At 45.7% G+C, this 26,875-nt stretch overlaps 1 protein-coding gene across 6 annotated transcripts in view; it reads left to right on the top strand.

Moving 5' to 3' along the window:
* ANKS1A (ankyrin repeat and sterile alpha motif domain containing 1A) overlaps positions 1-26,875 on the top strand; it is a 599,988-nt gene that overhangs the window by 276,626 nt on the left and 296,487 nt on the right. For all 6 annotated transcript variants that reach the window (XM_063954919.1, XM_063954917.1, XM_063954921.1 and 3 more), the window contains one exon: positions 1,314-1,389. In XM_063954919.1, the coding sequence (XP_063810989.1) occupies positions 1,314-1,389 (76 nt within the window). The remainder of the gene's footprint in view (positions 1-1,313; positions 1,390-26,875) is intronic.

Below are 26,875 nucleotides of genomic sequence, written 5' to 3'. Positions count from 1 at the left end.
CATTACTTGTACATAGTTACAAAAATCGGGTTATTATGGTTGTGAGCCATCTTTTCAGAGGCTCCGCTGTTATCATACTGTTAACTGGGTTCAGATCACAGGTTGTACAGTGTGATTGGTGTGGCTGGTATGAGTCTTACCCGGGATTCATAAATCCTTCCTTATTGTGTACGCTCGTCCGGGCACAGTACCTAACTGAGGCTTGGAGGAGGGTCATAGGGGGAGGAGCCAGTGCACACCACCTGATCCTAAAGCTTTACTTTTTGTGCCCTGTCTCCTGCGGAGCCGCTATTCCCCATGGTCCTTTCAGGAACCCCAGCATCCACTACGGACTCCGAGAAATAGAATTATCGGTAAGTAAATTCTTATTATAATTATCTTCTTTGTATCATTCTTATCATTTTTATAGTCAAAACTCTGGAGTAAAAAGTCTGTGGCAGGTGAGGCAGTGCTTCCACTGCCTACCTTGTCCGCACATCTCTGATCAAAGCTCACCACGTTTTCAGCAGTATATACTACTGTCCCTGTGTATAATGCCCACAAGAACCCTTTGGCTTATAAATTGTGTGTAAATCTGGCTCTGGTACTAGCCAGTTCCTCCTGAACCATTTACCTCACCGCACGTCCCTGCTTATAACGGATTATGCTTCGCATGCCTGAGGTGCGCAAAGCATAATACCCAAAAAGTGACTGCATCGGGAATATACTCAGGCTAATTGGATTGCCCCCGGCGAACCAATTAGCCACCGTAAATGACCACAGCTATTTGGATACTGCCCACAGTTTCTTCACGCTGGATGGACACGATGCTTCAATTGGCATTAGAAGTAAATGCAGCTACAGGTCTCAAATTCATACCTGGAATATTATTTCTATATAGATTTATGTTTGCATGTAACTACTGACTGCCTTTGCGTGTAGCACATAATCCTGGGGCGCTTGAACACATATTTTGAGGAGATCCAAAGTGCACCTCCTTCCTACTAACACTTAACATTTTCTCCCTCTGCATTGCATTATTGTTTTCTTTTCTAGCTCTCTTCATTCCGTACTCTAAATATCGAATCAAAGGATAACATGCACCAATTGTACCCAGTGCTCCATGACAAGTGAAATATATTTGAAAATAGCTTTGCATAGGATATGTAGATTTGTACATATTATCATTCATAATTGTGTTAGTGCTTGATTTTCACATCCTTGATCAGGTTATTAATTTGAGTCGTAGCTTTTTTCTTATTTGGTCACTTTTGGTAACCCTCACCTTTTTTTATTTTTTTTTATTTTTTATTGCTGTATATCCCTTTTCACAGACAGAAAAAGGAAGTGCTTTGCATGAAGCTGCCTTATTTGGGAAAACCGATGTGGTACAGATGCTTCTAGATGCAGGTGATTTATTTATATGCACCAGTGCACTATATATGTTTGTATCAGTGCACTGTATATATTTATGTACACTTATTGTCTATCATTGAGAACTACATGTAGTGAATGCATTATTTTGTGACATTAGACATGCAATTTCAGACTTTTACAAAAGTTAAACTAAAAATATTTGATTAGTAGTAAAATCCTACCAGTGTGGTAACCCAAGTAAATGGATTGATGTCATAATGTGTTTTAGCAGTATTTCTCAAACCTGGTCCTCATGGAACCCTAACTGCATGTTTTCCAGATCTTCTAGCTGGAGCACAGGTGCATTAATTGTCTAGGTGGTACTAATTATTCCTGAGAATAGCTTGAAACATGCACTGTTAGGGTTGCTTGAGTGCTGGGTCTAAGTAACACTGTATTAGAGTAATGATGTGTACACACAGTGAGATCTTTTCTTCTGATTTTGACTATAGTCAAAATCGTTAGAAAAGTTAGTGCAGATTGCAAGGTGAAAGTCACCTTGCAATCCCGAGTCGATGCTGATGCGCGGTCGGCATCGCAAGCCTAGATAGACTGTGCAGGCAAGTCTCTTTTGACTATCTCTATATAACAGAGAGTCAAAATTGTCACTTAGCCAAAATTGCACAGTCATTATGTGCTTGCAATGCCGACCTAGCCCCTGTCGTATAATGAGAATCGGGCTTAGCCCAAATCTCACCGTGTGTATGCACCTTAATACAGACTTAATGTTACCTGGCTGGAGTGCGTTATCATGAATCTGCTCTTGGGTTATTCCACACCAAATCAACACAGGGTTACAAACTGACCATTTCAGATTGTAATGAAATGTGGTATATTAATTGATGCCTTGGGGGTGAAGAGAACTTCAAAATATTAGGCTGATATGCACACTGGTTTTAACGTTATATACCTTTTATAGCTGCAATTTGTTTACTAAAAATGTGCTATTAATATTTTATAAAATTGCATTTGCAGCTCACCTAATTGACCCAGAGACTTGGGCAAAATCTAATTTTAAACCTCTTTTTATGGAATTTCATATGATAAATAACACAGCAGTATGTTTCAATACAAATGGAAAGTTTTAAAAATCAGAATTTAGATTTTTTTCAAAACGACAAGTTTTTTTAAATGAAAAAAAAAAAAATATCTCAAATTGTTCATATGGTTGTTAATAAATCCCAAAGTTTATATTTTGGGATAATCTGCTGCAGACAGTTTCACTTTGGACTGTTTGTTAAAATAATGAAAATGAGAACTTTGTAGGCCATTGTTATTTATTTATTGGCACCACAAAGGTTCTGCGGTACCTAAGAGTACATTAACAAATGATATAAACAAGAAATGACTTACAGTACGAGATCAATGTAGGACAAGTATATGGTATATAAACAATGTTGCATCAAGGTACAGGACACTGAAATAATCATTAGGGCAGCAGAAATCGAGGGTTATGTGCCGTAGAACTGGGTATGGAGTAGGAAATGGTATTAAGAAAGGGAATGGCACATGATGGAAGAGGGCCCTGATCATGAGAGCTTACATTCTGAAGTGGAGAGACAGACAAGGACACAGAAGTAGTATAAGTGAGCATGTAACAGAGTTAGGATGAGAGATGGCTGGGTTTGATGAAGAAGTGTGTCTTGAGCATGTTTGACGTTTGTATAGAGGTGGAGAGTCTGATAGGGAGAGGTAGAGAATTCCAGAGATAGGGAGCACCATGGTTAAAATGTTGGAGGTAGGAAGTAACCAGTTGGCAAGAGAGATGGCATTTATTTTTGGAGCAAAGTTGGCGTCTGGGAATGTAAAGGGAGATCAGGTCAGGTATTGGAATCGGTGAGGGTTTTGTGAGAAGCGTGAATTGGATTTGTAAAGTTAAGTGGAGACTTAATTGGGAATTCATGTTTTATAGTCTGTCACAATTTGGGTTTTCAGGAAGGGTTATGAAATCTATTAGGGCTCTATTTCTCATACGTCCTAGAGGATGCTGGGGATGCTTCAAGAACCATGGGGTATAGACTGGATCCGCAGGAGACATGGGCACTTTAAGACTTTTAAATGGGTGTGAACTGGCCCCTCCCTCTATGCCCCTTCTCCAGACTCCACTTAGATTCTGTGCCCAGTGAGACTGGATGCACACTGAGGAGCTCTCCAGAGTTTCTCAGAAAAAAGACTCTTGTTAGGTTTATTATTTTCAGGGAGACCTGCTGGCAACAGGCTCCCTGCATCGTGGGACAGAGGGGAGAGAAGCAAACCTACCTCTCTGAGTTCAAAGGCTCTGCTTCTTAGGCTACTGGACACCATTAGCTCCAGAGGGTCTGATTGCTAGGTACGCCTAGATGCTCGTTCCCGGAGCCGCGCCGTCAACCCCCTTGCAGAACCAGAAGCCGGGTGAGTAGAAGAAGATCAGAAGAGTTCAGTGACGGCAGAAGATGGCTTTTGAGGTACCGCGCTGCGCGCCATGCTCCCACATACATATCGGCACTACGGGGGGGGCTGGGCAGCATAAATCCTCAAATAGCGACTGGCAAGAGTGTATACAGTGCCTGGGCACTAAATACAGACCCCCGCCAGTATAAATATGTGAAATTAAGCGCCATTTTCTCTTCACAGAAGCTGCAGAGACGCGGAGCCTGGCCTCCCACACTACTGTACAAGTAACAGGGTGCAAAACGGGGGGGCACAAGAGATTTGGTGCTATTTTGTTGAAATTAAAAGCGCTGACAGGTCTGGGCAGTATATTACTCGCTTCAGAACTGGGACAGGCGCTGGGTTGTGAGCTGGCAGAACTCCCTCTGTGTTTCTCTAACAGGCCTTGCTGTGGGTCTGTCTCCTATAACCCCAGTATGGTTGTGGGTGTCGGTACGCGTGTGTCGACATGTCTGAGGCTGAGTGCTCTTCCCAGGAGGAGGCTGGAGTGGGGACAGAAAAGACTGTGGGAGTGACCATGTCGGCACCGCCGACTGCTGAGTGGGTAAATATGTTGAGTGTTTTGAATGCAAATGTGGCTCGGTTGACTAAGAGATTAGATAAATCTGAGTCTAAGAACCAGACATGGAGGAAATCCATGGAGGATGCATTGTGTCAAACTCAGACCCCTTCGGGGTCACAGAAACGTGCATTTACCCAGATTGCAGATACCGACACGGACTATAGTGATGCCAGATTAAATCCTAAACTGGCTAAGAGCATTCAGTACATGATTTTGGCGATCAAAGAAGTATTGCATATCACAGAGGACCCTGCTGTTCCTGATACAAGGGTCTATATGTTTAAAGGAAAAAAACCTGAGGTAACGTTTCCTCCCTCTCATGAACTTAACGCTCTTTTTGAAAAGGCTTGGGAAAATCCTGACAAGAAGGTACAGGTTCCCAAAGAATTTCGGTGGCATATCCGTTTCCCTCTGGGGACAGGGAAAAGTGGGAGTCAACCCCCACTGTGGACAAAGCTCTATCGAGTCTGTCCAAAAAGGTGGCTCTTCCGTCTCCTGACACGGCAGCCCTAAAGGATCCTGCGGATCGTAAGCAGGAAAATACACTAAAATCCATTTATGTCACTACAGGTTCGCTACTCAGGCCTGCCGTGGCTTCGGCATGGGTGAGTAGCGCTTTTGAAAAGTGGGCAGATAACTTGTCATGTGAGGTAGATATCCTGGACAGGGATAGCATGCTTTTGACACTGGTTCATATCAGGGACGCTGCAGCATATTTAAAAGAAGCTGCAAGGGATATTGGACTTTTGGGATCAAGGGCCAATGCCATGGCAGTCTCGGCTAGGAGGGCATTGTGGATTCATTAATGGAATGCTGATGCTGACTCTAAGAAGACTATGGAGTCTCTACCGTTTAACGGTAGTGTCTTGTTTGGTGACGGCCTAACTGACCTGGTATCTACGGCTACCGCAGATAAGTCGTCATTTTTACCTTATGTTCCTGCGCAACAAACGAAAACGCCCCACTATCAGATGCAGTCCTTTCGGCCCAATAAATACAAAAAAGGACCTGGGTCCTCCTTCCTTGCTGCAAGAGGAAAGGGAAAAAGGCCACAGGCTGTGGCACGTTCCCAAGAGTAGAAGTCCTCTCCGGCTTCTACCAAATCCACCGCATGACGCTGGGGCTCCTCTGTGGGAGTCCGCACCGGAGGGGGCACGTCTCAAACTCTTCAGTCAGGTCTGGGTGCACTCGGACGTGGATACTTGGATATTAGAAATAGTAACCCAAGGGTACAAATTAGAGTTTTAAGACATGCCCCCTCACCGATTTTTCAAATCGGCCTTGTTAGCTTCTCTTCCAGAAAGGGAGGTAGTATGCGCGGCAATACTAAAGCTGTGTCAAAATCAAGTTATTGTCACAGTAACCCCGTCACAACAGGGGGAGGGTTTTTATTCTAGTCTGTTCGTGGTCCCGAAGCCGGATGGCTCAGTCAGACCAATTCTGAACCTAAAATCCCTCAATTTCTTTCTAAAAAAATTCAAATTCAAGATGGAATCTCTCCGAGCAGTGATCTCCAGTCTGTAGGAGGGGGATTTTATGGTGTTGTTCGACATAAAGGATGCCCACTTACACGTTCCCATATATCCTCTGCATCAGGCATACCTGAGGTTTGCTCTTCAGGATTGTCATTACTAATTTCCTACGTTGCCGTTTGGTCTGTCCACGGCTCCGAGGATTTTCACTAAGGTTATGGCAGAAATGATGGTTCTCCTGCTCATGCAGGGAATCGCAATTATCCCGTACTTGGACGATCTCCTCATAAAGGTGAGATCCAAGGAGCAATTGCTGAAAAACGTTGCGCTCTCACTGACGATTCTGCAACATCATGGTTGGCTCCTAAACTTGCCGAAATCACAGTTGGTTCCGACTACACGGCTATCGTTCCTGGGTATGATTCTGGATACAGAATTACAGAGTTTTTCTTCCAGTGGTAAAGGCTCTGGAAATACAGAACATGGTAAAACAGATTCTGAAACTGGCAAGAGTGTTGATTCTTCAATGCACTCGGGTGCTGGGGAAGATGGTGGTGGCCTACGAGGCCATTCAGTATGGCAGGTTCCATGCCAGGGTGTTTCAGTGGGACTTGTTGGACAAGTGGTCCGGGTCTCACCTGGACATGCACCGGAAAATAATCCTATCTTCCAGGACCAGGATCTCCCTCCTGTTCTCACCTTCTGGAGGGACGCAGGTTCGGGATTGAGGATGGGATCCTGGTGACCACAGATGCAAGTCTCTGAGGCTGGGGAGCAGTCACACAGGGGAGAAACTTTCAGGGAAAATGGTCAAGCCAGGAAGCTTGTCTGCACATAAACATTCTGGAATTAAGGGCCAATTACAACGGCATTCTGCAAGCGGAACATCTTCGCGGTCTGCCCGTCTTGATTCAGTCAGACAACATAACAGCAGTGGCGTACATAAACCGCCAGGGCGGAACAAAGAGCAGAGCGGCGATGGCCGAGGCCACAAAAGTTCTTCGCTGGGCGGAGAGACATGCAAGCGCTCTTCATTCCAGGAGTGGACAACTGGGAAGCAGACTTCCTCAGCAGACACGATCTCCATCCAGGAGAGTGGGGTCTTCATCAAGAGGTCTTTGCAGAAGTATCAAGTCCTTGGGGAATTCCTCAAATAGACATGATAGCGTCTCGCCTCAACAAGAAACTTCAGAGATATTGTTCCAGGTCGAGGGACCCTCAAGCAATAGCGGTGGATGCCCTAGTGACACCGTGGGTATTTGTCAGTCTGTGTTCCCTCCACTTCCACTCATTCCAAAGGTGATAAAGATTATAAGAAGAACAAGGGTTCAGGCGATACTCATTGTTCCAGACTGGCCAAAGAGGGCCTGGTATCCAGATCTTCAGGAGTTGCTCATAGAAGATCCCTGGCCTCTTCCTCTATGGGAGGACCTGTTACAACAAGGACCGTGCGTGTATCAAGACTTACCGCGGCTGCGTTTGACGGCATGGCGGTTGAATGCCAAATCCTAGCCCGAAAGGGTATTCCCAGTGAAGTCATTCCCACACTTCTTCAGGCTAGAAAAGAAGTAATGGCAAAGCATTACCACCGTATTTGGAGAAAATACGTGTCTTGGTGTGAATCCAAGAAGGCTCCTATGGAAGAATTTCAGCTGGGGCGTTTACTCCATTTTTTGCAAGCAGGTGTGGATGCGGGCCTAAAGTTAGGCTCTATTAAAGTACAGATTTCAGTCTTATCAATCTTCTTTCAGAAAGAATTGGCCTCCCAGCAGTACAGACCTTCGTGAAAGGCGTGCTGCACATCCAACCTCCATTTGTGCCTCCTGTGGCACCGTGGGATCTTAATGTGGTATTGCAGTTCCTGCAATCTCATTGGTTTGAACCTTTACGTAAGGTTGAGTCAAAATTCCTTACTTGGAAAGTAGTCATGTTGTTGACCTTGGCATCCGCAAGGCGGGTATCTGAGTTGGCGGCTTTGTCTCACAATTTAATCTTCCATGCTAATAGAGCGGAGTTGAGAATTCATCAGCAATTTCTGCCAAAATTGGTTTCATCATTTCACGTAAACCAGCCTATTGTGGTGCCAGTGGCTACTGACGTCTTGGCGGAATCGAAGTCTCTCGATGTGGTCAGAGTTTTAAAAATCTATTTCGCCAGAACGGCTCAGATTAGGAAAACAGAGGTTCTGTTTGTCCTGTGGGCTCCCAACAAGATTGGGGCTCCTGCTTCAAAGCAGACTATTGCGCGCTGGATCTGTAATACGATTCAGCAGGCTCATTCTACGGCATGATTGCCGTTTCCGAAATCGGTGAAAGCTTATTCTACCAGAAAAGTGGGCTCTTCCTGGGCGGCTGCCCGAGGGGTCTCGGCATTACAGCTGTGCCGAGCTGCTACTTGGTCGGGTTCAAACACCTTTGCGAAGTTTTACAAGTTTGATACCCTGGCTGAGGAGGACCTCTTGTTTGGTCAATCAGTGTTGCAGAGTCATCCGCACTCTCCCGCCCGCTCTAGAGCTTTGGTATAAACCCCATGGTTCTTGAAGCATCCCCAGCATCCTCTAGGACAGCTGTGGCCCTCCAGGTGTTGTGAAATTACACATCCCAGCATGCCCTGACACAGCTTTAGCATTCTCTGACAGCAAAACTGTGTCAGGGCATGCTGGGATATGATGTTTCACAATAGCTGGAGGGCCGCATTTGGACATGCCTGCTCTAGGACATATGAGAAAGTAGGATTTTAATACCTACCGGTAAATCCTTTTCTCTTAGTCCGTAGAGGATGCTGGGCGCCCGTCCCAGTGCGGGCTGTATCTGCAGTTGGTTATGGTTACACTCCTGTTGAGTTCAGTACAGTCAGTCTGTGGCTGATGTTATTCATGCTGTTGCATGCGTTGTTGTTGAATGCCATGTTGTACGGCGTGTTTGAGGTGTGAGCTGGTATGTATCTCACCTTAGTTTCAAAATTAAATAAATCCTTTTCCTCGAAATGTCAGTCTCCCTGGGCACAGTTCCTATAACTGGAGTCTGGAGGAGGGGCATAGAGGGAGGGGCCAGTTCACATCCATTTAAAGTCTTAAAGTGCCCTTGTCTCCTGCGGGTCACATCTATACCCCATGGTTCTTGAAGCATCCCCAGCATCCTATACGGACTAAGAGAAAAGGATTTACTGGTAGGTATTAAAATCCTATTATTCTTTTCCTATGGTGCAAGTCTTAAGCAATGGTTTATTTTCTTAATTTTAAATTTGCAATTGAAGGAGACAGGGGTGTCCCATGGCGCCTCTGATATTTATATTGTTTATAGTAACATAGTATTTGAGGTTGAATAGAGGCAAATTGCCCATCGTGTTCAACCTGTTTTAAGTTGTGATGATTCTACATACTTGCTAAATAATGTTTTATGACTGGTTAGTTACTATAACTCATGTTACCCCTGGATTAACCACGTTGATATTTTAAGTATTATAACCTAGGATAGCTTTTTCATTCAGAAATTTATCCATTCCTTTTTTAAATCCAATTACAGAGTCCGCCATTACCACCTTCCCTGGCAGGGAGTTACACATCCTGATTGCCCTAACAGTGAAGAACCCTTTCCTCCGTTGCGTTCGGAACTTTCTCTCCTCCATTCGCAGAGAGTGCCCACGTGTCCTAAACTGTGTTCTTTTAATGAATAATTCCTCTGACAATTCTTTGTGATGTCCCTTTACATATTTGAAGATATTAATAATATCTCCTCTTAGGCGCCTCTTTTCTAGTGTTTACATATTCAGCCTAGTAAGTCTTTCCTTATAGTCCAGTCCTTCTAGACCAGGCCTGGCCAACCTGTGGCTCTCCAGCTGTTGTAAAACTACAAGTCCCATCATGCCTTAGCACAGTTTTGCTATTAGGGAATGCTAAAACTGTGGCAGGGCATGCTGGGATGTGTAGTTTCACTACATCTGGAGAGCCACAGGTTAGCCAGGCCTGTTCTAGACCTTTAATCAATTTAGTAGCTCACCTTTGAACACTTTCGAGTTCACTGATGTCTTTTTTTACACAGTGGTGCCCAAAACGGAACACAATATTCCAGGTGCCGACGTACCAATGCCTTATACAGCGGCATGATTACATCCGAGTCCCTTGTCTCAATTCCCCTTTTTATGCACGCTAGCACCTTACTTGCATTCTTTACTGCGTTTTGACATTATGTACGGTTATTCAGCCTATTATCAATGAATACCCCCAAATCTTTTTCCAACTCTGTTTCCACTAGGCGTTCCCCATTTAATATGTAGGATGCAAGTTTGTTTTTAGTCCCAAAATGCATAACCTTGCATTTGTTTGTATTGAACCTCATTTTCCATTTAGACGCCCAGAGTTCAAGTTTAGATAGATCATTCTGCAAGGACTCCACATCCAATTCTGAATTAATTACCTTACACAGTTTTGTATCATCTGCAAAGATTGACACTGTGCTTTCCAGGCCTATTTCTAGGTCATTGATAAATATGTTGAACAGTAGTGGTCCGAGTACGGACCCTTGTGGTATTCCGCTGACTACTGGGGACCAGGTTGATGACTTCCCGTTGACCACTACTCTGCTGTACCCTGCTCTCCAACCAGCTACTTATCCATTTGCAATTAGTTTTTCCTAGGCCAAGCTCCTTTAATTTGATCATCAGTCTACTGTGAGGAACTGTATCGAAGGCTTTTGCAAAATCTAGGAAGACCACATCCACTGCTTTTCCTTGATCAAGATTATTGCTCACTTCCTCGTAGAAGCTAATTAAGTTAGTCTGACATGACCTGTCCCTCACAAACCCATGCTGGTTCTTGCTAATAATCCTAGCGGACTGTAGATACTCCTGTATTACGTCCCTTAGAATTCCTTCCAATATTTTCCCCACTATAGATGTTAAACTAACTGGTCTGTAGTTTCCCGGAAGATTTTTGGATCCCTTTTTAAATAATGGCACTACCTCAGCTATACGCCAATCCTTCGGTACCATGCCTGATCTAATTGAACTATTGAAAATCAAGTATAGGGGTCGTGCTAGTTGTGAACTAAGCTCCATAAGAACCCTCGGGTGAAGTCCATCAGGACCAGGTGATTTATTAATCTTAATTTTGCTTAGTCTCTCCCGGACTACTTCTTCGCTTAAACAACTTTCTAACCATGAATCATTACTGTCACAATTGTTATGCTCTACTCCCACCATCAGTTCTTCACTGGTGAATACTGATGAAAATAATTTATTTCATCATCATTTATCAATTCTCCCAATTCATCTTTTAATGGACCTATATTCTCCTTTTTTAACCTTTTACCGTTTATGTATTTAAAAAAACTTTTTAGGATTGGTTTTACTCTCTATAGCGATTTGCTTTTCATTTTCCATTTTAGCTGCTCTTATTGCTTTTTTGCTTTTCTTATTACACTCCTTCTAATACTTGAAAGACTCCTCCTTTCCATTAGATTTAAATGCTTTGAAAGCCCGCTTTTTTTTTTTTATCCATTTCTGCCTTAACCTTCTTGTTAAGCCACATCGGTTTGAGTTTAATACTCCTGCGTTTACTGCCCATGGGAATAAAGTTATGAATATTGCTATCCAGCAACCCTTTTAAAACATCCCACATTTCCGAAATGTTCTTGTTATTAAACAGAACCTCCCACTCTGTCCTTAAGTGCACATCTAAGCATACTGAAATTAGCCTTCCTAAAGTTAAAAGTTTTGGTGGAACCCCTGTAGCTATGTTTCCTGAAACTGATGTCGAATGTGATCATATAGTGATCACTGTTACCCAAAGTCTCCCCAACTTTAGTGTTTGATATAATGTCCACATTATTAGTAATTACTAGATCCAGGGTAGTTTCTCTGACGTCCTAAGTGGATGCTGGGACTCCGTAAGGACCATGGGGAATAGCGGCTCCGCAGGAGACTGGGCACAACTATAAAGAAAACTTTAGGTCTAACTGGTGTGCACTGGCTCCTCCCACTATAACCCTCCTCCAGACTTCAGTTAGAATCTTGTGCCCGGCTGAGCTGGATGCACACTAGGGGCTCTCCTGAGCTCCTAGAAAGAAAGTATATTTAGGTTTTTTATTTTACAGTGAGATCTGCTGGCAACAGACTCACTGCAGCGAGGGACTAAGGGGAGAAGAAGCGAACCTACCTAACAGGTGGTAGTTTGGGCTTCTTAGGCTACTGGACACCATTAGCTCCAGAGGGATCGACCGCAGGACCCGACCTTGGTGTTCGTTCCCGGAGCCGCGCCACCGTCCCCCTTACAGAGCCAGAAGCAACGAAGAGGTCCGGAAAATCGGCGGCAGAAGACTTCGGTCTTCACCAAGGTAGCGCACAGCACTGCAGCTGTGCGCCATTGCTCCTCATGTACACCTCACACTCCGGTCACTGATGGGTGCAGGGCGCTGGGGGGGGGGCGCCCTGAGGGCAATATATGACACCTTGGCTGGCAAATCTACATCATATATAGTCCTAGAGGCTATATAGATGTAAAATTACCCCTGCCAGTATTACAGAAAAAGCAGGAGAAAGTCAGCCGAAAAAGGGGCGGGGCCATCTCTCTCAGCACTCTGGCGCCATTTTTCCCTCACAGCTCCGCTGGCAGGAAGCTCCCTGGCTCTCCCCTGCAGTCTGAACACTACAGAAGGGTAAAAAAGAGAGGGGGGGCACTAAATTTAGGCGCAGTATAGATATATATATATGATATATAAAAAAGCAGTTATAAGGGAAAACACTCAATTATAGTGGGATCCCTGTGTTATATAGCGCTCTGGTGTGTGCTGGCATACTCTCTCTCTGTCTCCCCAAAGGGCTTTGTGGGGTCCTGTCCTCTGTCAGAGCATTCCCTGTGTGTTTGCGGTGTGTCGGTACGGCTGTGTCGACATGTTTGATGAGGAGGCTTATGTGGAGGCGGAGCAAATGCCTGTAAATGTGATGTCACCCCCTGCGGGGTCGACACCTGAGTGGATGGTGCTGTGGAAGAAATTACGCGACAGTGTCGACTCCTTGCATAAAAGGTTTGACGGCATACCTAATGTGGGACAGCCGGCTTCTCAGCCTGTGCCTGCCCAGGCGTCTCAAAAGTCATCAGGGGCTCTAAAACGCCCGCTACCTCAGATGACAGACACAGATGTCGACACGGATACTGACTCCAGTGTCGACGACGATGAGACTAATGTAACTTCCAGTAGGGCCACACGTTACATGATTGAGGCAATGAAAAATGTGTTGCACATTTCTGATGTTACCCCCGGTACCACAAAAAAGGGTATTATGTTTGGAGAGAAAAAACTACCAGTAGCTTTTCCTCCATCTGAAGAGTTAAATGAAGTGTGTGAAGAAGCGTGGGCTTCCCCTGATAAAAAGCTGGTAATTTCTAAGAGGTTACTAATGGCGTACCCTTTCCCGCCAGAGGATAGGTCACGCTGGGAAACATCCCCTAGGGTGGATAAAGCGCTCACACGCTTGTCAAAGAAGGTGGCACTACCGTCTCCGGATACGGCCGCCCTGAAGGAATCTGCTGATAGAAAGCAGGAGGCTATCCTGAAATCTATATATACACACACAGGTGTTATACTGAGACCGGCTATTGCTTCAGCCTGGATGTGCAGTGCTGCTGCTGCGTGGTCAGATTCCCTGTCAGAAAATATAGATACCCTAGACAGGGACACTATATTGCTAAACGTAGAGCATATAAAAGACGCACTTTTATACATGAGGGATGCACAGAGGGATATTTGCCGGCTGGCATCCAAAATTAGTGCAATGTCCATTTCTGCCAGGAGAGGGTTATGGACTCGGCAGTGGACAGGAGATGCAGATTCCAAAAGACACATGGACGTTCTGCCTTATAAGGGTGAGGAGTTGTTCAGGGATGGTCTCTCGGACCTCGTTTCCACAGCAACAGCTGGGAAGTCTACATTTTTACCCCATGTTCCCTCACAACCAAAGAAAGCACCGTATTATCAGGTACAGTCCTTTCGGCCCAATAGGGGCAAGCGGGTTAAAGGCGCGTCTTTTCTGCCCAGAGGCAGAGGTAGGGGAAAGAAGCTGCAGCAAACAGCCAGTTCCCAGGAGCAAAAGTCCTCCCCCGCTTCCTCTAAGTCCACAGCATGACGCTGGGGCTTCACAGGCGGAGCCAGGTACGGTGTGGGCCTGTCTCAAATTTTTCAGCAATCAGTGGGCTCGCTCATGGGTGGATCCCTGGATCCTTCAAGTAGTATCTCATGGGTACAAGCTGGAATTCGAGACGTCTCCCCCCCGCCGTTTCCTCAAATCTGCCTTGCCAACCACTCCCTCAGGCAGGGAGGCAGTGTTACAGGCAATTCACAAGCTGTATTCACAACAAGTGATAGTAAAGGTGCCCCTACTTCAACAAGGAAGGGGTTACTATTCCACAATGTTTGTGGTACCGAAACCGGACGGTTCGGTGAGACCCATTTTAAATTTGAAATCCTTGAACACATATATAAAAAAATTCAAGTTCAAGATGGGATCGCTCAGGGCGGTTATTGCAAGCCTGGACGAGGGAGATTACATGGTATCACTGGACATCAAGGATGCTTACCTGCATGTCCCCATTTACCATCCTCACCAGGAGTACCTCAGATTTGTGGTACAGGATTGTCATTACCAATTCCAGACGTTGCCGTTCTGTCTATCCACGGCTCCGATGGTCTTTACCAAGGTAATGGCCGAAATGATGATACTCCTTCGAAAGAAGAGAGTTTTAATTATCCGGTACTTGGACGATCTCCTGATAAAGGCGGGGTCCAGAGAGCAGTTGTTGGTCGGAGTAGCACTATCTCGGGAAGTGCACGGCACGGCTGGATTCTAAATATTCCAAAGTCACAGCTGGTCCCTACGACACGTCTACTGTTCCTGGGGATGGTTCTGGACACAGAACAGAGAAAAGTGTTTCTCCCGGAGGAGAAGGCCAAGGAGCTGTCATCTCTAGTCAGAGGCCTCCTAAAACCAAAACAGGTGTCGGTGCATCACTGCACGCGGATCCTGGGAAAAATGGTAGCTTCCTACGAAGCGATTCCATTCGGCAGGTTTCATGCAAGAACATTTCATTGGGACCTGTTGGACAAGTGGTCCGAATCGCATCTTCAGATGCATCGTCTGATAACCCTGTCTCCAAGGACAAGGGTGTCTCTGCTGTGGTGGCTGCAGAGTGCTCATCTTCAAGAGGGCCGCAGATTCGGCATACAGGACTGGGTCCTGGTGACCACGGATGCCAGCCTTCGAGGCTGGGGAGCAGTCACACAGGGAAGAAACTTCCAAGGACTATGGTCAAGTCAGGAGACTTCCCTGCACATAAATATTCTGGAGCTAAGGGCCATTTACAATGCCTTAAGTCAGGCAAAACCCCTGCTTCAAAACCAGCCGGTACTGATCCAGTCAGACAACATCACGGCGGTCGCCCATGTGAACCGATAGGGCGGCACGAGAAGCAGGACGGCGATGGCAGAAGCCACAAGGATTCTCCGATGGGCGGAAAATCACGTGTTAGCACTGTCAGCAGTGTTCATTCCGGGAGTGGACAACTGGGAAGCAGACTTCCTCAGCAGGCACGACCTCCACCCGGGAGAGTGGGGACTTCATCCAGAAGTCTTTCAACTGATTGTAAACTGTTGGGAAAGACCACAGGTGGACATGATGGCGTCCCGCCTAAACAAAAAGCTAGAAAAGTATTGCTCCAGGTCAAGAGACCCGCAGGCATAGCTGTGGACGCTCTAGTGACACCGTGGGTGTACCGGTCGGTTTATGTGTTCCCTCCTCTTCCTCTCATACCAAAGGTACTGAGGATAATGAGAAGAGGAGTAAGAACTATACTCATTGTTCCGGATTGGCCAAGAAGAGCTTGGTACCCGGAACTTCAAGAAATGATTTCAGAGGACCCATGGCCTCTGCCGCTCAGACAGGACCTGCTGCAGCAGGGGCCCTGTCTGTTCCAAGACTTACCACGGCTGCGTTTGACGGCATGGCGGTTGAACACCGGATCCTGAAGAAAAAGGGCATTCCGGAGGAAGTCATTCCTACGCTGATTAAAGCTAGGAAAGAAGTAACCGCAAACCATTATCACCGCATATGGCGAAAATATGTTGCGTGGTGTGAGGCCAGGAAGGCCCCAACGGAAGAATTTCAGCTGGGCCGTTTCCTGCACTTTCTACAGTCAGGGGTGACTATGGGCCTAAAATTGGGTTCCATTAAGGTCCAGATTTCGGCTCTTTCGATTTTCTTCCAGAGAGAATTGGCTTCACTACCTGAAGTTCAAACTTTTGTTAAGGGAGTGCTGCATATTCAGCCTCCTTTTGTGCCTCCAGTGGCAGCTTGGGATCTCAACGTGGTGTTGGATTTCCTAAAGTCACATTGGTTTGAGCCACTTAAAACCGTGGATTTGAAATATCTCACGTGGAAAGTGGTCATGTTGTTGGCCTTGGCTTCGGCCAGGCGTGTATCAGAATTGGCGGCTTTGTCATGTAAAAGCCCTTATCTGATTTTTCATATGGATAGGGCAGAATTGAGGACTCGTCCCCAGTTTCTCCCTAAAGTGGTATCAGCGTTTCATCTGAACCAACCTATCGTGGTGCCTGCGGCTACAAAAGACTTGGAGGCTTCCAAGTTGTTGGACGTAGTCAGGGCCCTGAAAATATATGTTTCCAGGACAGCTGGAGTCAGAAAGACTGACTCGCTATTTATCCTGTATGCGCCCAACAAGTTGGGTGCACCTGCTTCAAAGCAGACTATTGCTCGCTGGATCTGTAGTACGATTCAGCTTGCACATTCTGCGGCTGGACTGCCGCATCCTAAATCAGTGAAAGCCCATTCCACGAGGAAGGTGGGCTCTTCTTGGGCGGCTGCCCGAGGGGTCTCGGCTCTACAACTTTGCCGAGCAGCTACTTTGTCGGGGTCAAACACGTTTGCTAAATTCTACAAGTTTGACACCCTGGCTGAGGTGGACCTAGAGTTTGCCCATTCGGTGCTGCAGAGTCATCCGCACTCTCCCGCCCGTTTTGGAGCTTTGGTATAATCCCCATGGTCCTTACGGAGTCCCAGCATCCACTTAGGACGTCAGAGAAAATAAGAATTTACTCACCGGTAATTCTATTTCTCGTAGTCCGTAGTGGATGCTGGGCGCCCATCCCAAGTGCGGATTGTCTGCAATACTTGTATATAGTTATTGCTTAATTAAAGGGTTATTGTTGAGCCATCTGTTGAGAGGCTCAGTTGTTATCATACTGTTAACTGGGTATTGTATCACGAGTTATACGGTGTGATTGGTGTGGCTGGTATGAGTCTTACCCGGGATTCAAAATCCTTCCTTCTTGTGTCCGCTCTTCCAGGCACAGTATCCTAACTGAGGTCTGGAGGAGGGTCATAGTGGGAGGAGCCAGTGCACACCAGTTAGAACTAAAGCTTTCTTTATAGTTGTGCCCAGTCTCCTGCGGAGCCGCTATTCCCCATGGTCCTTACGGAGTCCCAGCATCCACTACGGACTACGAGAAATAGAATTACTGGTGAGTAAATTCTTATTTCTCCAACGTCCTAGTGGATGCTGGGAACTCCGAAAGGACCATGGGGAATAGCGGCTCTGCAGGAGACTGGGCACAACTAAAGAAAGCTTTAGGTCAACTGGTGTGCACTGGCTCCTCCCACTATGACCCTCCTCCAAGCCTCAGTTAGATCTTTGTGCCCAGCCGAGCTGGATGCACACTAGGGGCTCTCCTGAGCTTCTAGAAAGAAAGTATATGTTAGGTTTTTTATTTTCAGTGAGACCTGCTGGCAACAGGCTCACTGCACCGAGGGACTAAGGGGAGAAGAAGCGAACCTACCTGCTTGAAGCTAGCTTGGGCTTCTTAGGCTACTGGACACCATTAGCTCCAGAGGGAGCGACCGCAGGCCCGTCCTTGGTGTTCGGTCCCGGAGCCGCGCCGCCGTCCCCCTTACAGAGCCAGAAGCAAGAAGAGGTCCGGAAAATCGGCGGCAGAAGACATCAGTCTTCACCAAGGTAGCGCACAGCACTGCAGCTGTGCGCCATTGCTCCTCATACACACTTCACACTCCGGTCACTGAGGTTGCAGGGCGCTGGGGGGGGGGGGCGCCCTGAGCAGCAATAATAAGACCTTGGCTGGCAAAATAATCACAATATATAGTCCCAGGGCTATATATGTGATAAATTACCCCTGCCAGAATCCATAAAAAAGCGGGAGAAAAGTCAGCGATAAAGGGGCGGAGCTATCTCCCTCAGCACACTGGCGCCATTTTCTCTTCACAGTGCAGCTGGAAGACAGCTCCCCAGGCTCTCCCCTGTAGTTTTCAGGCTCAAAGGGTTAAAAAGAGAGGGGGGGGGGCACTAAATTTAGGTGCAATATTGTATATACAAGCAGCTATTGGGGAAAATTCACTCAGTTGTAGTGTTAATCCCCACATTATATAGCGCTCTGGTGTGTGCTGGCATACTCTCTCTCTGTCTCCCCAAAGGGCTTTGTGGGGTCCTGTCCTCAGTCAGAGCATTCCCTGTGTCGACATGTTTGATGAGGAGGCTTATGTGGTGACGGAGCAGATGCCGATAAATGTGATGTCGCCCCCTGTGGGGCCGACACCAGAGTGGATGGATAGGTGGAAGGTATTAACCGACAGTGTCAACTCCTTACATAAAAGGCTGGATGACGTAACAGCTGTGGGACAGATGGCTTCTCAGCCCGCGCCTGCCCAGGCGTCTCAAAGGCCATCAGGGGCTCAAAAACGCCCGCTCCCTCAGATGGCAGACACAGATGTTGACACGGAGTCTGACTCCAGTGTCGACAAGGTTGAGACATATACACAATCCACTAGGAACATCCGTGACTTGATCCCGGCAATAAAAAATGTGTTACACATTTCTGACATTAACCCAAGTACCTCTAAAAATGGGTTTTATGTTTGGGGAGAAAAAGCAGGCATAGTTTTGTTCCCCCATCAGATGAGTGAATGAAGTGTGTGAAAAAGCGTGGGTTCCCCCGATAAGAAACTGGTAATTTCTAAAAAGTTACTGATGGCGTACCCTTTCCCGCCAGCGGATAAGTTACGCTGGGAGATATCCCCTAGGGTGGATAAGGCGCTCACACGGTTGTCAAAAAAGGTGGCACTGCCGTCTTAGGATACGGCCACTTTGAAGGTACCTGCTGATAAAAAGCAGGAGGCTATCCTGAAGTCTGTATTTACACACTCAGGTACTAGACTGAGACCTGCAGATCGTGCTTCTGCAGCGTGGTCGGTGACCCTGTCAAACAGGGATACTACTAACATATGAACATATTAAAGACGTCGTCTTATATATGAGGGCTGCACAGAGGGATATTTTGCCGGCTGGCATCCAAAATTAATGTAATGTCCATTCTGTCAGGAGGGTGTTAGAGACCTGTCACTGGACAGGTGATCCTGACTTTAAAAGGCGCATAGAGATTCTGCCTTATAAGGGTGAGGAATTATTTGGGGATGGTCTCTGGGACCTCGTATCCACAGCAACAGCTGGGAAGAAATTTTTTTACCTCAGGTTTCCTCACAGACTAAGAAAGCACTGTATTATCAGGTACAGTCCTTTCGGCTTCAGAAAAGCAAGCGGGTCAAAGGCGCTTCCTTTCTGCATAGCGACAAGGGAAGAGGGAAAAAGCTGCACCAGTCAGCCAGTTCCCAGAATCAAAATTCTTCTACCACTTCCTCTGAGTCCACCGCATGACGCGGGGGCTCCACAGGCGTAGCGGTGGGGGGCCGCCTCAAAAATTTCAGCGATCAGTGGGCTCGCTCACAGGTGGATCCCTGTCTCCTTCAAGTAGTATCTCAGGGGTACAAGCTGGAATTCGAGATGTCTTCCCCCCGCCGTTTCCTCAAATCTGCCTTGCTGACAACTCCCTCAGGCAGGGAGCTGCTGTATTCCCAGCAGGTGATAGTCAAGGTGCCCCTACTTCAACAAGGACGGGGTTACTATTCCACACTGTTTGGGGTACCGAAACCGCACGGTTCAGTGTGACCCATTTTATATTTAAAATCCTTGAACACATACATAAAAAATTCAAGTTCAAGATGGAATCGCTCAGGGCGGTTTTTGCAAGCCTGGACGAGGGGGATTACATGGTATCCCTGGACATCAAGGATGCTTACCTGAATGTCCCCATTTACCATCCTCACCAGGAGTACCTCAGATTTGTGGTACAGGATTGCCATTACCAAGTCCAGACACTGCCGTTTGGACTGTACACGGCACCGAGGGTGTTTACCAAGGTAATGGCCGAAATGATTAAAATGAGTTTTAATTATCCCGTACTTGGACGATCTCCTTATAAAGGCGAGGTCCAAGGAGCAGTTGTTAGTCGGGGTAGCACTATCTCGGAAAGTGCTACAACAGCACGGTTGGATTCTAAACATTCCAAAGTCACAGCTGGTTCCTACGACACGTCTACTGTTCCTGGGGATGTTCTGGACACAGACCAGAAAAAAGTGTTTCTCCCGGAGGAGAAAGCCAAAGAGCTGTCATCTCTAGTCAGAGGCCTCCTGAAGCCGAAACAGGTATCGGTGCATCATTGCACGCGAGTCCTGGGAAAAATGGTAGCTTCCTACGAAGCAATCCCATTCGGCAGGTTCCATGCAAGAACTTTTCAGTGGGACCTGTTGGACAAGTGGTCCGGATCGTATCTTCAGATGCATCGGCTGATAACCCTGTCTCCAAGGACCAGGGTATCGCTACTGTGGTGGCTGCAGAGTGCCCATCTTCAAGAGGGCCGCAGGTTCGGCATACAGGACTGGGTCCTGGTGACCACGGATGCCAGCCTTTGAGGCTGGGGGGCAGTCACACAGGGAAGAAACTTCCAGGGACTTTGGTCAAGTCAGGAGACTTCCCTACACATAAATATTGTGGAACTGAGGGCCATTTACAATGCCCTGAGTCAGGCAAGGCCTCTGCTTCAAAACCAGCCGGTACTGATCCAATCAGACAACATCACGGTAGTCGCCCATGTAAACCGACAGGGCGGCACAAGAAGCAGGATGGCGATGGCAGAAGCCACAAGGATTCTCCGATGGGCGGAAAATCACGTGTTAGCACTGTCAGCAGTGTTCATTCCGGGAGTGGATAACTGGGAAGCAGACTTCCTCAGCAGACACGATCTACACCCGGGAGAGTGGGGACTTCATCCAGAAGTCTTCCAACTGATGGTAAACCGTTGGGAAAGGCCACAGGTGGACATGATGGCGTCCCGCTTAAACAAAAAAACTAGATAAATATTGCGCCAGGTCAAGAGACCCTCAGGCAATAGCTGTGGACGCTCTAGTGACACCGTGGGTGTACCAGTCGGTTTATGTGTTCCCCCCCTCTGCCTCTCATACCAAAGGTACTGAGAATAATAAGGCGGCGAGGAGTAAGACCGATACTCGTGGTTCCGGATTGGCCTAGAAGAGCTTGGTACCCAGAACTTCAAGAAATGATATCAGAGGACCCATGGCCTCTACCGCTCAGACAGGATCTGCTACAGCAGGGGCCCTGTCTGTTCCAAGACTTACCGCGACTGCGTTTGACGGCATGGCGGTTGAACACCGTATCCTAAAGGAAAAGGGCATTCCGGAGGAAGTCATTCCTACGCTGATTAAAGCTTGGAAAGAAGTAACCGCAAACCATTATCACCGTATTTGGCGAAAATATGTTGCGCGGTGTGAGGCCAGGAAGGCCCCAACGGAGGAATTTCAGCTGGGTCGATTTCTGCACTTCCTACAGTCAGGAGTGACTATGGGCCTAAAATTGGGTTCCATTAAGGTCCAGATTTCGGCTCTGTCGATTTTCTTTCAGAAAGAACTGGCTTCACTGCCTGAAGTTCAGACTTTTGTAAAGGGAGTGCTGCATATTCAGCCCCCTTTTGTGCCTCCAGTGGCACCTTGGGATCTCAACGTGGTGTTGAGTTTCTTAAAATCACATTGGTTTGAACCACTTAAAACCGTGGATCTAAAATATCTCACGTGGAAAGTGGTCATGTTATTGGCCTTGGCTTCGGCCAGGCGTGTGTCAAAATTGGCGGCTTTGTCATGTAAAAGCCCTTATCTGATTTTCCATATGGATAGGGCGGAATTGAGGACTCGTCCCCAGTTTCTCCCTAAGGTGGTATCAGCTTTTCACTTGAATCAACCTATTGTGGTGCCTGCGGCTACTAGGGACTTGGAGGATTCCAAGTTACTGGACGTAGTCAGGGCCTTGAAATTTTATGTTTCCAGGACGACTAGAGTCAGGAAAACTGACTCGCTATTTATCCTGTATGCACCCAACAAACTGGGTGCTCCTGCTTCTAAGCAGACTATTGATCGCTGGATTTGTAGCACAATTCAGCTGGCGCATTCTGCGGCTGGACTGCCGCATCCTAAATCTGTAAAAGCCCATTCCACAAGGAAGGTGGGCTCATCTTGGGCGGCTGCCCGAGGGGTCTCGGCTTTACAACTTTGCCGAGCTGCTACTTGGTCAGGGTCAAAACACGTTTGCAAAATTCTACAAATTTGATACCCTGGCTGAGAAGGATCTTGAGTTCTCTCATTCGGTGCTGCAGTCATCCGCACTCTCCCGCCCGTTTGGGAGCTTTGGTATAATCCCCATGGTCCTTTCGGAGTTCCCAGCATCCACTAGGACGTTAGAGAAAATAAGATTTTACTCACCGGTAAATCTATTTCTCGTAGTCCGTAGTGGATGCTGGGCGCCCATCCCAAGTGCGGATTGTCTGCAGTACTTGTACATAGTTATTGTTAACAAAAGGGTTATTGTTGAGCCATCTGTTGAGAGGCTCAGTGTTTTCATACTGTTAACTGGGTATAGTATCACGAGTTATACGGTGTGGCTGGTATGAGTCTTACCCGGGATTCAAAATCCTTCCTTATTGTGTCAGCTCTTCCGGGCACAGTATCCTAACTGAGGCTTGGAGGAGGGTCATAGTGGGAGGAGCCAGTGCACACCAGGTGACCTAAAGCTTTCTTTAGTTGTGCCCAGTCTCCTGCGGAGCCGCTATTCCCCATGGTTTTTTCGGAGTTCCCAGCATCCACTACGGACTACGAGAAATAGATTTACCGGTGAGTAAAATCTTATTTTTTACCCCTAGTTGGGTCCTTGACTAATTGAGACAAGTAGTGATCCCTAAACATATTTAAGAACTTGCTGCCATTCGCTTTAGCACATGAATCGTTACTCCAGTTTATATCCGGGTAATTAAAATCCCCAATGACAAGGATGTCCCCCAATCCCGCAGCCGTTTTGATTTGCTGCAATAGTTGTTCTTCCTTATGTATGCTTATATCCGGCTGTTTGTAGCATGTGCCTATGACTAGTTCTTTTGCATCAATTCCCCCCCTTGAGATTTTTACCCATAGTGACTCCACATTATCGCAATCCATGCTCTCATTATCTCCCGCATTGATTATTGTAATAGTCTCCTGACCGGTCTTCCCAAACATAGGCTCTCGCCACTACAATCCATTTTGAATGCAGCTGCGAGGCTAATCTTCCTTGCCAGACGTTCATCGTCTGCAGATCCGCTCTGTCAGTCCCTCCATTGGTTACCGGTATTCTACCGTATTAAATATAAAATACTTTTACTCACATACAAGGCTATTAACCAAACTGCACCAACATACATCTCTTCACTCATCTCAAAATATCTCCCTACCCGACCTCTCCGCTCTGCACAAGATCTACGTCTCTCATCCACACGCATTACTTGTTCACACTCAAAATTACAGGACTTTATCCGGGCTTCACCCACTCTGTGGAATGCCCTCCCACGCACAGTAAGACTCGCCTCTAGTCTCCAAACCTTTAAATGTTCCCTGAAAACTCACCTCTTCAGACAAGCCTATCAAATTCCAGACCCACCCACATAACCTTCAGTGCTTCCCTATCTAATTACATCCTCTGTAGAGTATTCATAACATCACATATCTTGTCTTTCTTTAGTCTCACACCCTCCTGACACTTGGATAACTTTGTGGGGTATCATCATACAACCCATTAAGAACCTAGCAATCTGGTGCACCATTATGCAATAGGTAGCATCTATCCTTGTGTATCTATGCCTATCTCCCTATAGATTGTAAGCTTGCGAGCAGGGCCTTCCTACCTCTGTCTGTCTGTTTTTACCCAGTTTTGTTCTATTACTGTTCTAATTGTAAAGCGCAACGGAATATGCTGCGCTATATAAGAAACTGTTAATAAATAAATAATAAATAAATTATCGCCAGTCTCCTCATAGATAACCTCCTTTAGGTATGGTTTAAGTGATGGTTTAACATAAAGACATACACCTCCTCTTGTTAGCCCTGTCCCTCCTAAAAAGAGAATACCCCTCCAAGTTAGCAACCCATTCGTGAGAGTCGTCCCACCATGTTTCCGTAATACCTATAATGTCATACTCGGCCTTTGACGCTAACAATTCCAATTCCCCCATTTTACCTGCTAGACTTCTTGCGTTTGCAAGCATACATTTTAGTTTATCGGTTTAGTTATTTGTTTGTTTTCCTAAAGATTTCCCATCCTGGTTAACTAGTGCATCCGTAGAGTTACTAATACAGACTATCCTTCTCGCTCCCTCTCCTACCCCACCGTACTTAGTATTGCCCACCTTACTTTTCTCTTTGGTCAACCCAATGTTCCCATCTAAAATCACCGCCCTGACATAAGTATTTTCCCTAAGTCCCGTACAACATTTTCTATAGTCTGTAATGATGACACATAATTGTTATTATTTAATGCTGTAGCAATACCTTTCTTAACACCCTTAATAGAACCCATGTAAATACCCTTACCGGCGGCACTTTCCCTCCCCCCTTCTCCACCCCCATTTATGTCTCTCCACCCCCATTTATGTCTCTCCACCCCCATTTATGTCACTACCACCATCCCTACTGTACTCGCTGCATGACCCATAGTTTCTAGCTAAACCCTCCCCCCGGCTCCTAGTTTAAAAGCTCCTCCAACCTACTAACCATCCTTCCCCCCCCCAGCACCGCAGCCCCTTCCTCATTCAGGTGCAATCCGTCACGAGAAAGATGGAACCTTTAGCACAGAAGATTAGGCAGACAGAGAATTTCCCTGGATTTTTTATTAAAAAAGGAAGACATAACATATGTTTGTTTGCAGCAGATGTGCTGTTATTTATTACCAAACCTTTGTCTTCGCCAAAAAGCTCTTAGTAACATATTGGATGCCTTCAGTAGAGTTTCATATTATAAGATTAATACAGCTAAATGTGAGGCATTACCCTTTAATCTTTTTTCCTTCAGTATTAGAGGCCCTTAAAAACTAATTTCATTACACATGGATTCCTTCATTTATTAGATATTTAGGCGTTAAAATTCCGGTAAATATTGACTGTTTTAAAAAAAAAAAAAATATTGAGTGTTTTTGAGTCTAATATGACAGTTTGTTAAAACATGGGGAAAGTATGAAATATCATGACAAGGGAGAATAGTTGCCTATTAAAATGCCTTTACTTCCCAAGCTGATGTATTTATTTGGAAGTATTCCTTACTTGTGTCCCAAACAGTATTTGGCTAAGTTCACGGAAATAATGGTAAACTACATTTGGAAGCAGAAGCAACCAAAACTGGCACTACACACTATGATACCTTCAAGGAGCATTGGAGGGCTTAAGGTGCCAGATCTTGGTAAATATCAGCCTGCCTGCCTTTAACCACAAATTCGAAATTGGTCTCTCCCCTCAGGAGCTAAACCATAGGTGGACCTAGGATATCCTTTAATGTTATGGACTCCAGGAAAACTACAACCTCTTCCTTAGAAAAAATTTACAAACCGTTGTAGATGTAACGAAGGTCTGGGTCGGGAATATAGTATCTTGGGCAAAATTAAGACTTCCATCTAAAATCTTCCATATACCTTTCCTTTCTTTTGATTGGTGAATTACACAAGGAATTATTAAACTCTGTTATATAATCCTAGTTCCATTTCTACAACTCCAAACACAATATGGTTTACAAAGTAAGACCTATGCTTACCTTCAATCATTTTGGCTTCATGATATGACTAAGGATGGTATCATATTATGTATGCCCCCAGAAATAATGATAAATAAATTATATCAACGATCGGCAAAGGGAGATATCACATTTCGGTATTATTATATACAAGGTAAACCAGATACTAAAACAACTGCTCAAAATATGTGGGAAATAGATCTAAACTGTACGCTTTTAGTGGCACAATGGGAATCCATCTATAATAATTCTTCTTGAATATCTAAATTTGCCAACCATATAGAAACACACTATAAATTGTTCCATATATTATATTTGACTCCATCTAAGGTCCATAAAATGTGGCGATCAATCTGCAAAAACTGCTGAATGAAGGTATTCTGATACATATTTTGTGGGAATGCCCGGCACTCCATACCTACTGGAAAGATGTCTTTGACTTACTGTCTGAAGTGATGCAAATAACAATAGATCCTTAACTGACTCTTTATTTTGAACTTGTACTCTTCAGATATCGCTAGATCTCATTGTTATATAGTAGGTCAACAATGGAAGTCCGTCACCCCACCTATGTTATCTAAAGTGATTAATATGATCCAACATAATTATCAAATGGAGACATATAAAACTGTTTAATCATATGCTTCTATCTCCTCTCGAGAAAAATGGAGATTATGGAAAGAATACTCAGATGAGAAAAACTTTTTTTAATCTGGAGCTTGCTAGGTGGACAGTATGGAAGACAAAGGAGTGAGATCTATATACCTGATGTATTCACAGATGTGTTGATGTATATGCTGAATATTGCCTCGTCTTTAAATGCCATATTGTTAAACCATGAAAATGTCAAATTGTTTTCTGGGTAATCAACGGTTATGTACCTCTTCCCACCCCCCCTTTTTTTCCCCTTCTCTTTTCTCTTTATATGATGGGGGGGGGGGGGGGGGAGGAGAAATAAAAATATTGAAGTGAAAAAGAAAAGTTAAGGTGGCCAGTGTAGGGCTTGTAATAG

Source organism: Pseudophryne corroboree, chromosome 2 (genome assembly GCF_028390025.1).
Source record: "Pseudophryne corroboree isolate aPseCor3 chromosome 2, aPseCor3.hap2, whole genome shotgun sequence".
Lineage (NCBI taxonomy): Eukaryota > Metazoa > Chordata > Amphibia > Anura > Myobatrachidae > Pseudophryne > Pseudophryne corroboree.
Note: the sequence above shows the minus strand (reverse complement) of the source record. Positions and strands in the feature narration are given on the sequence as shown.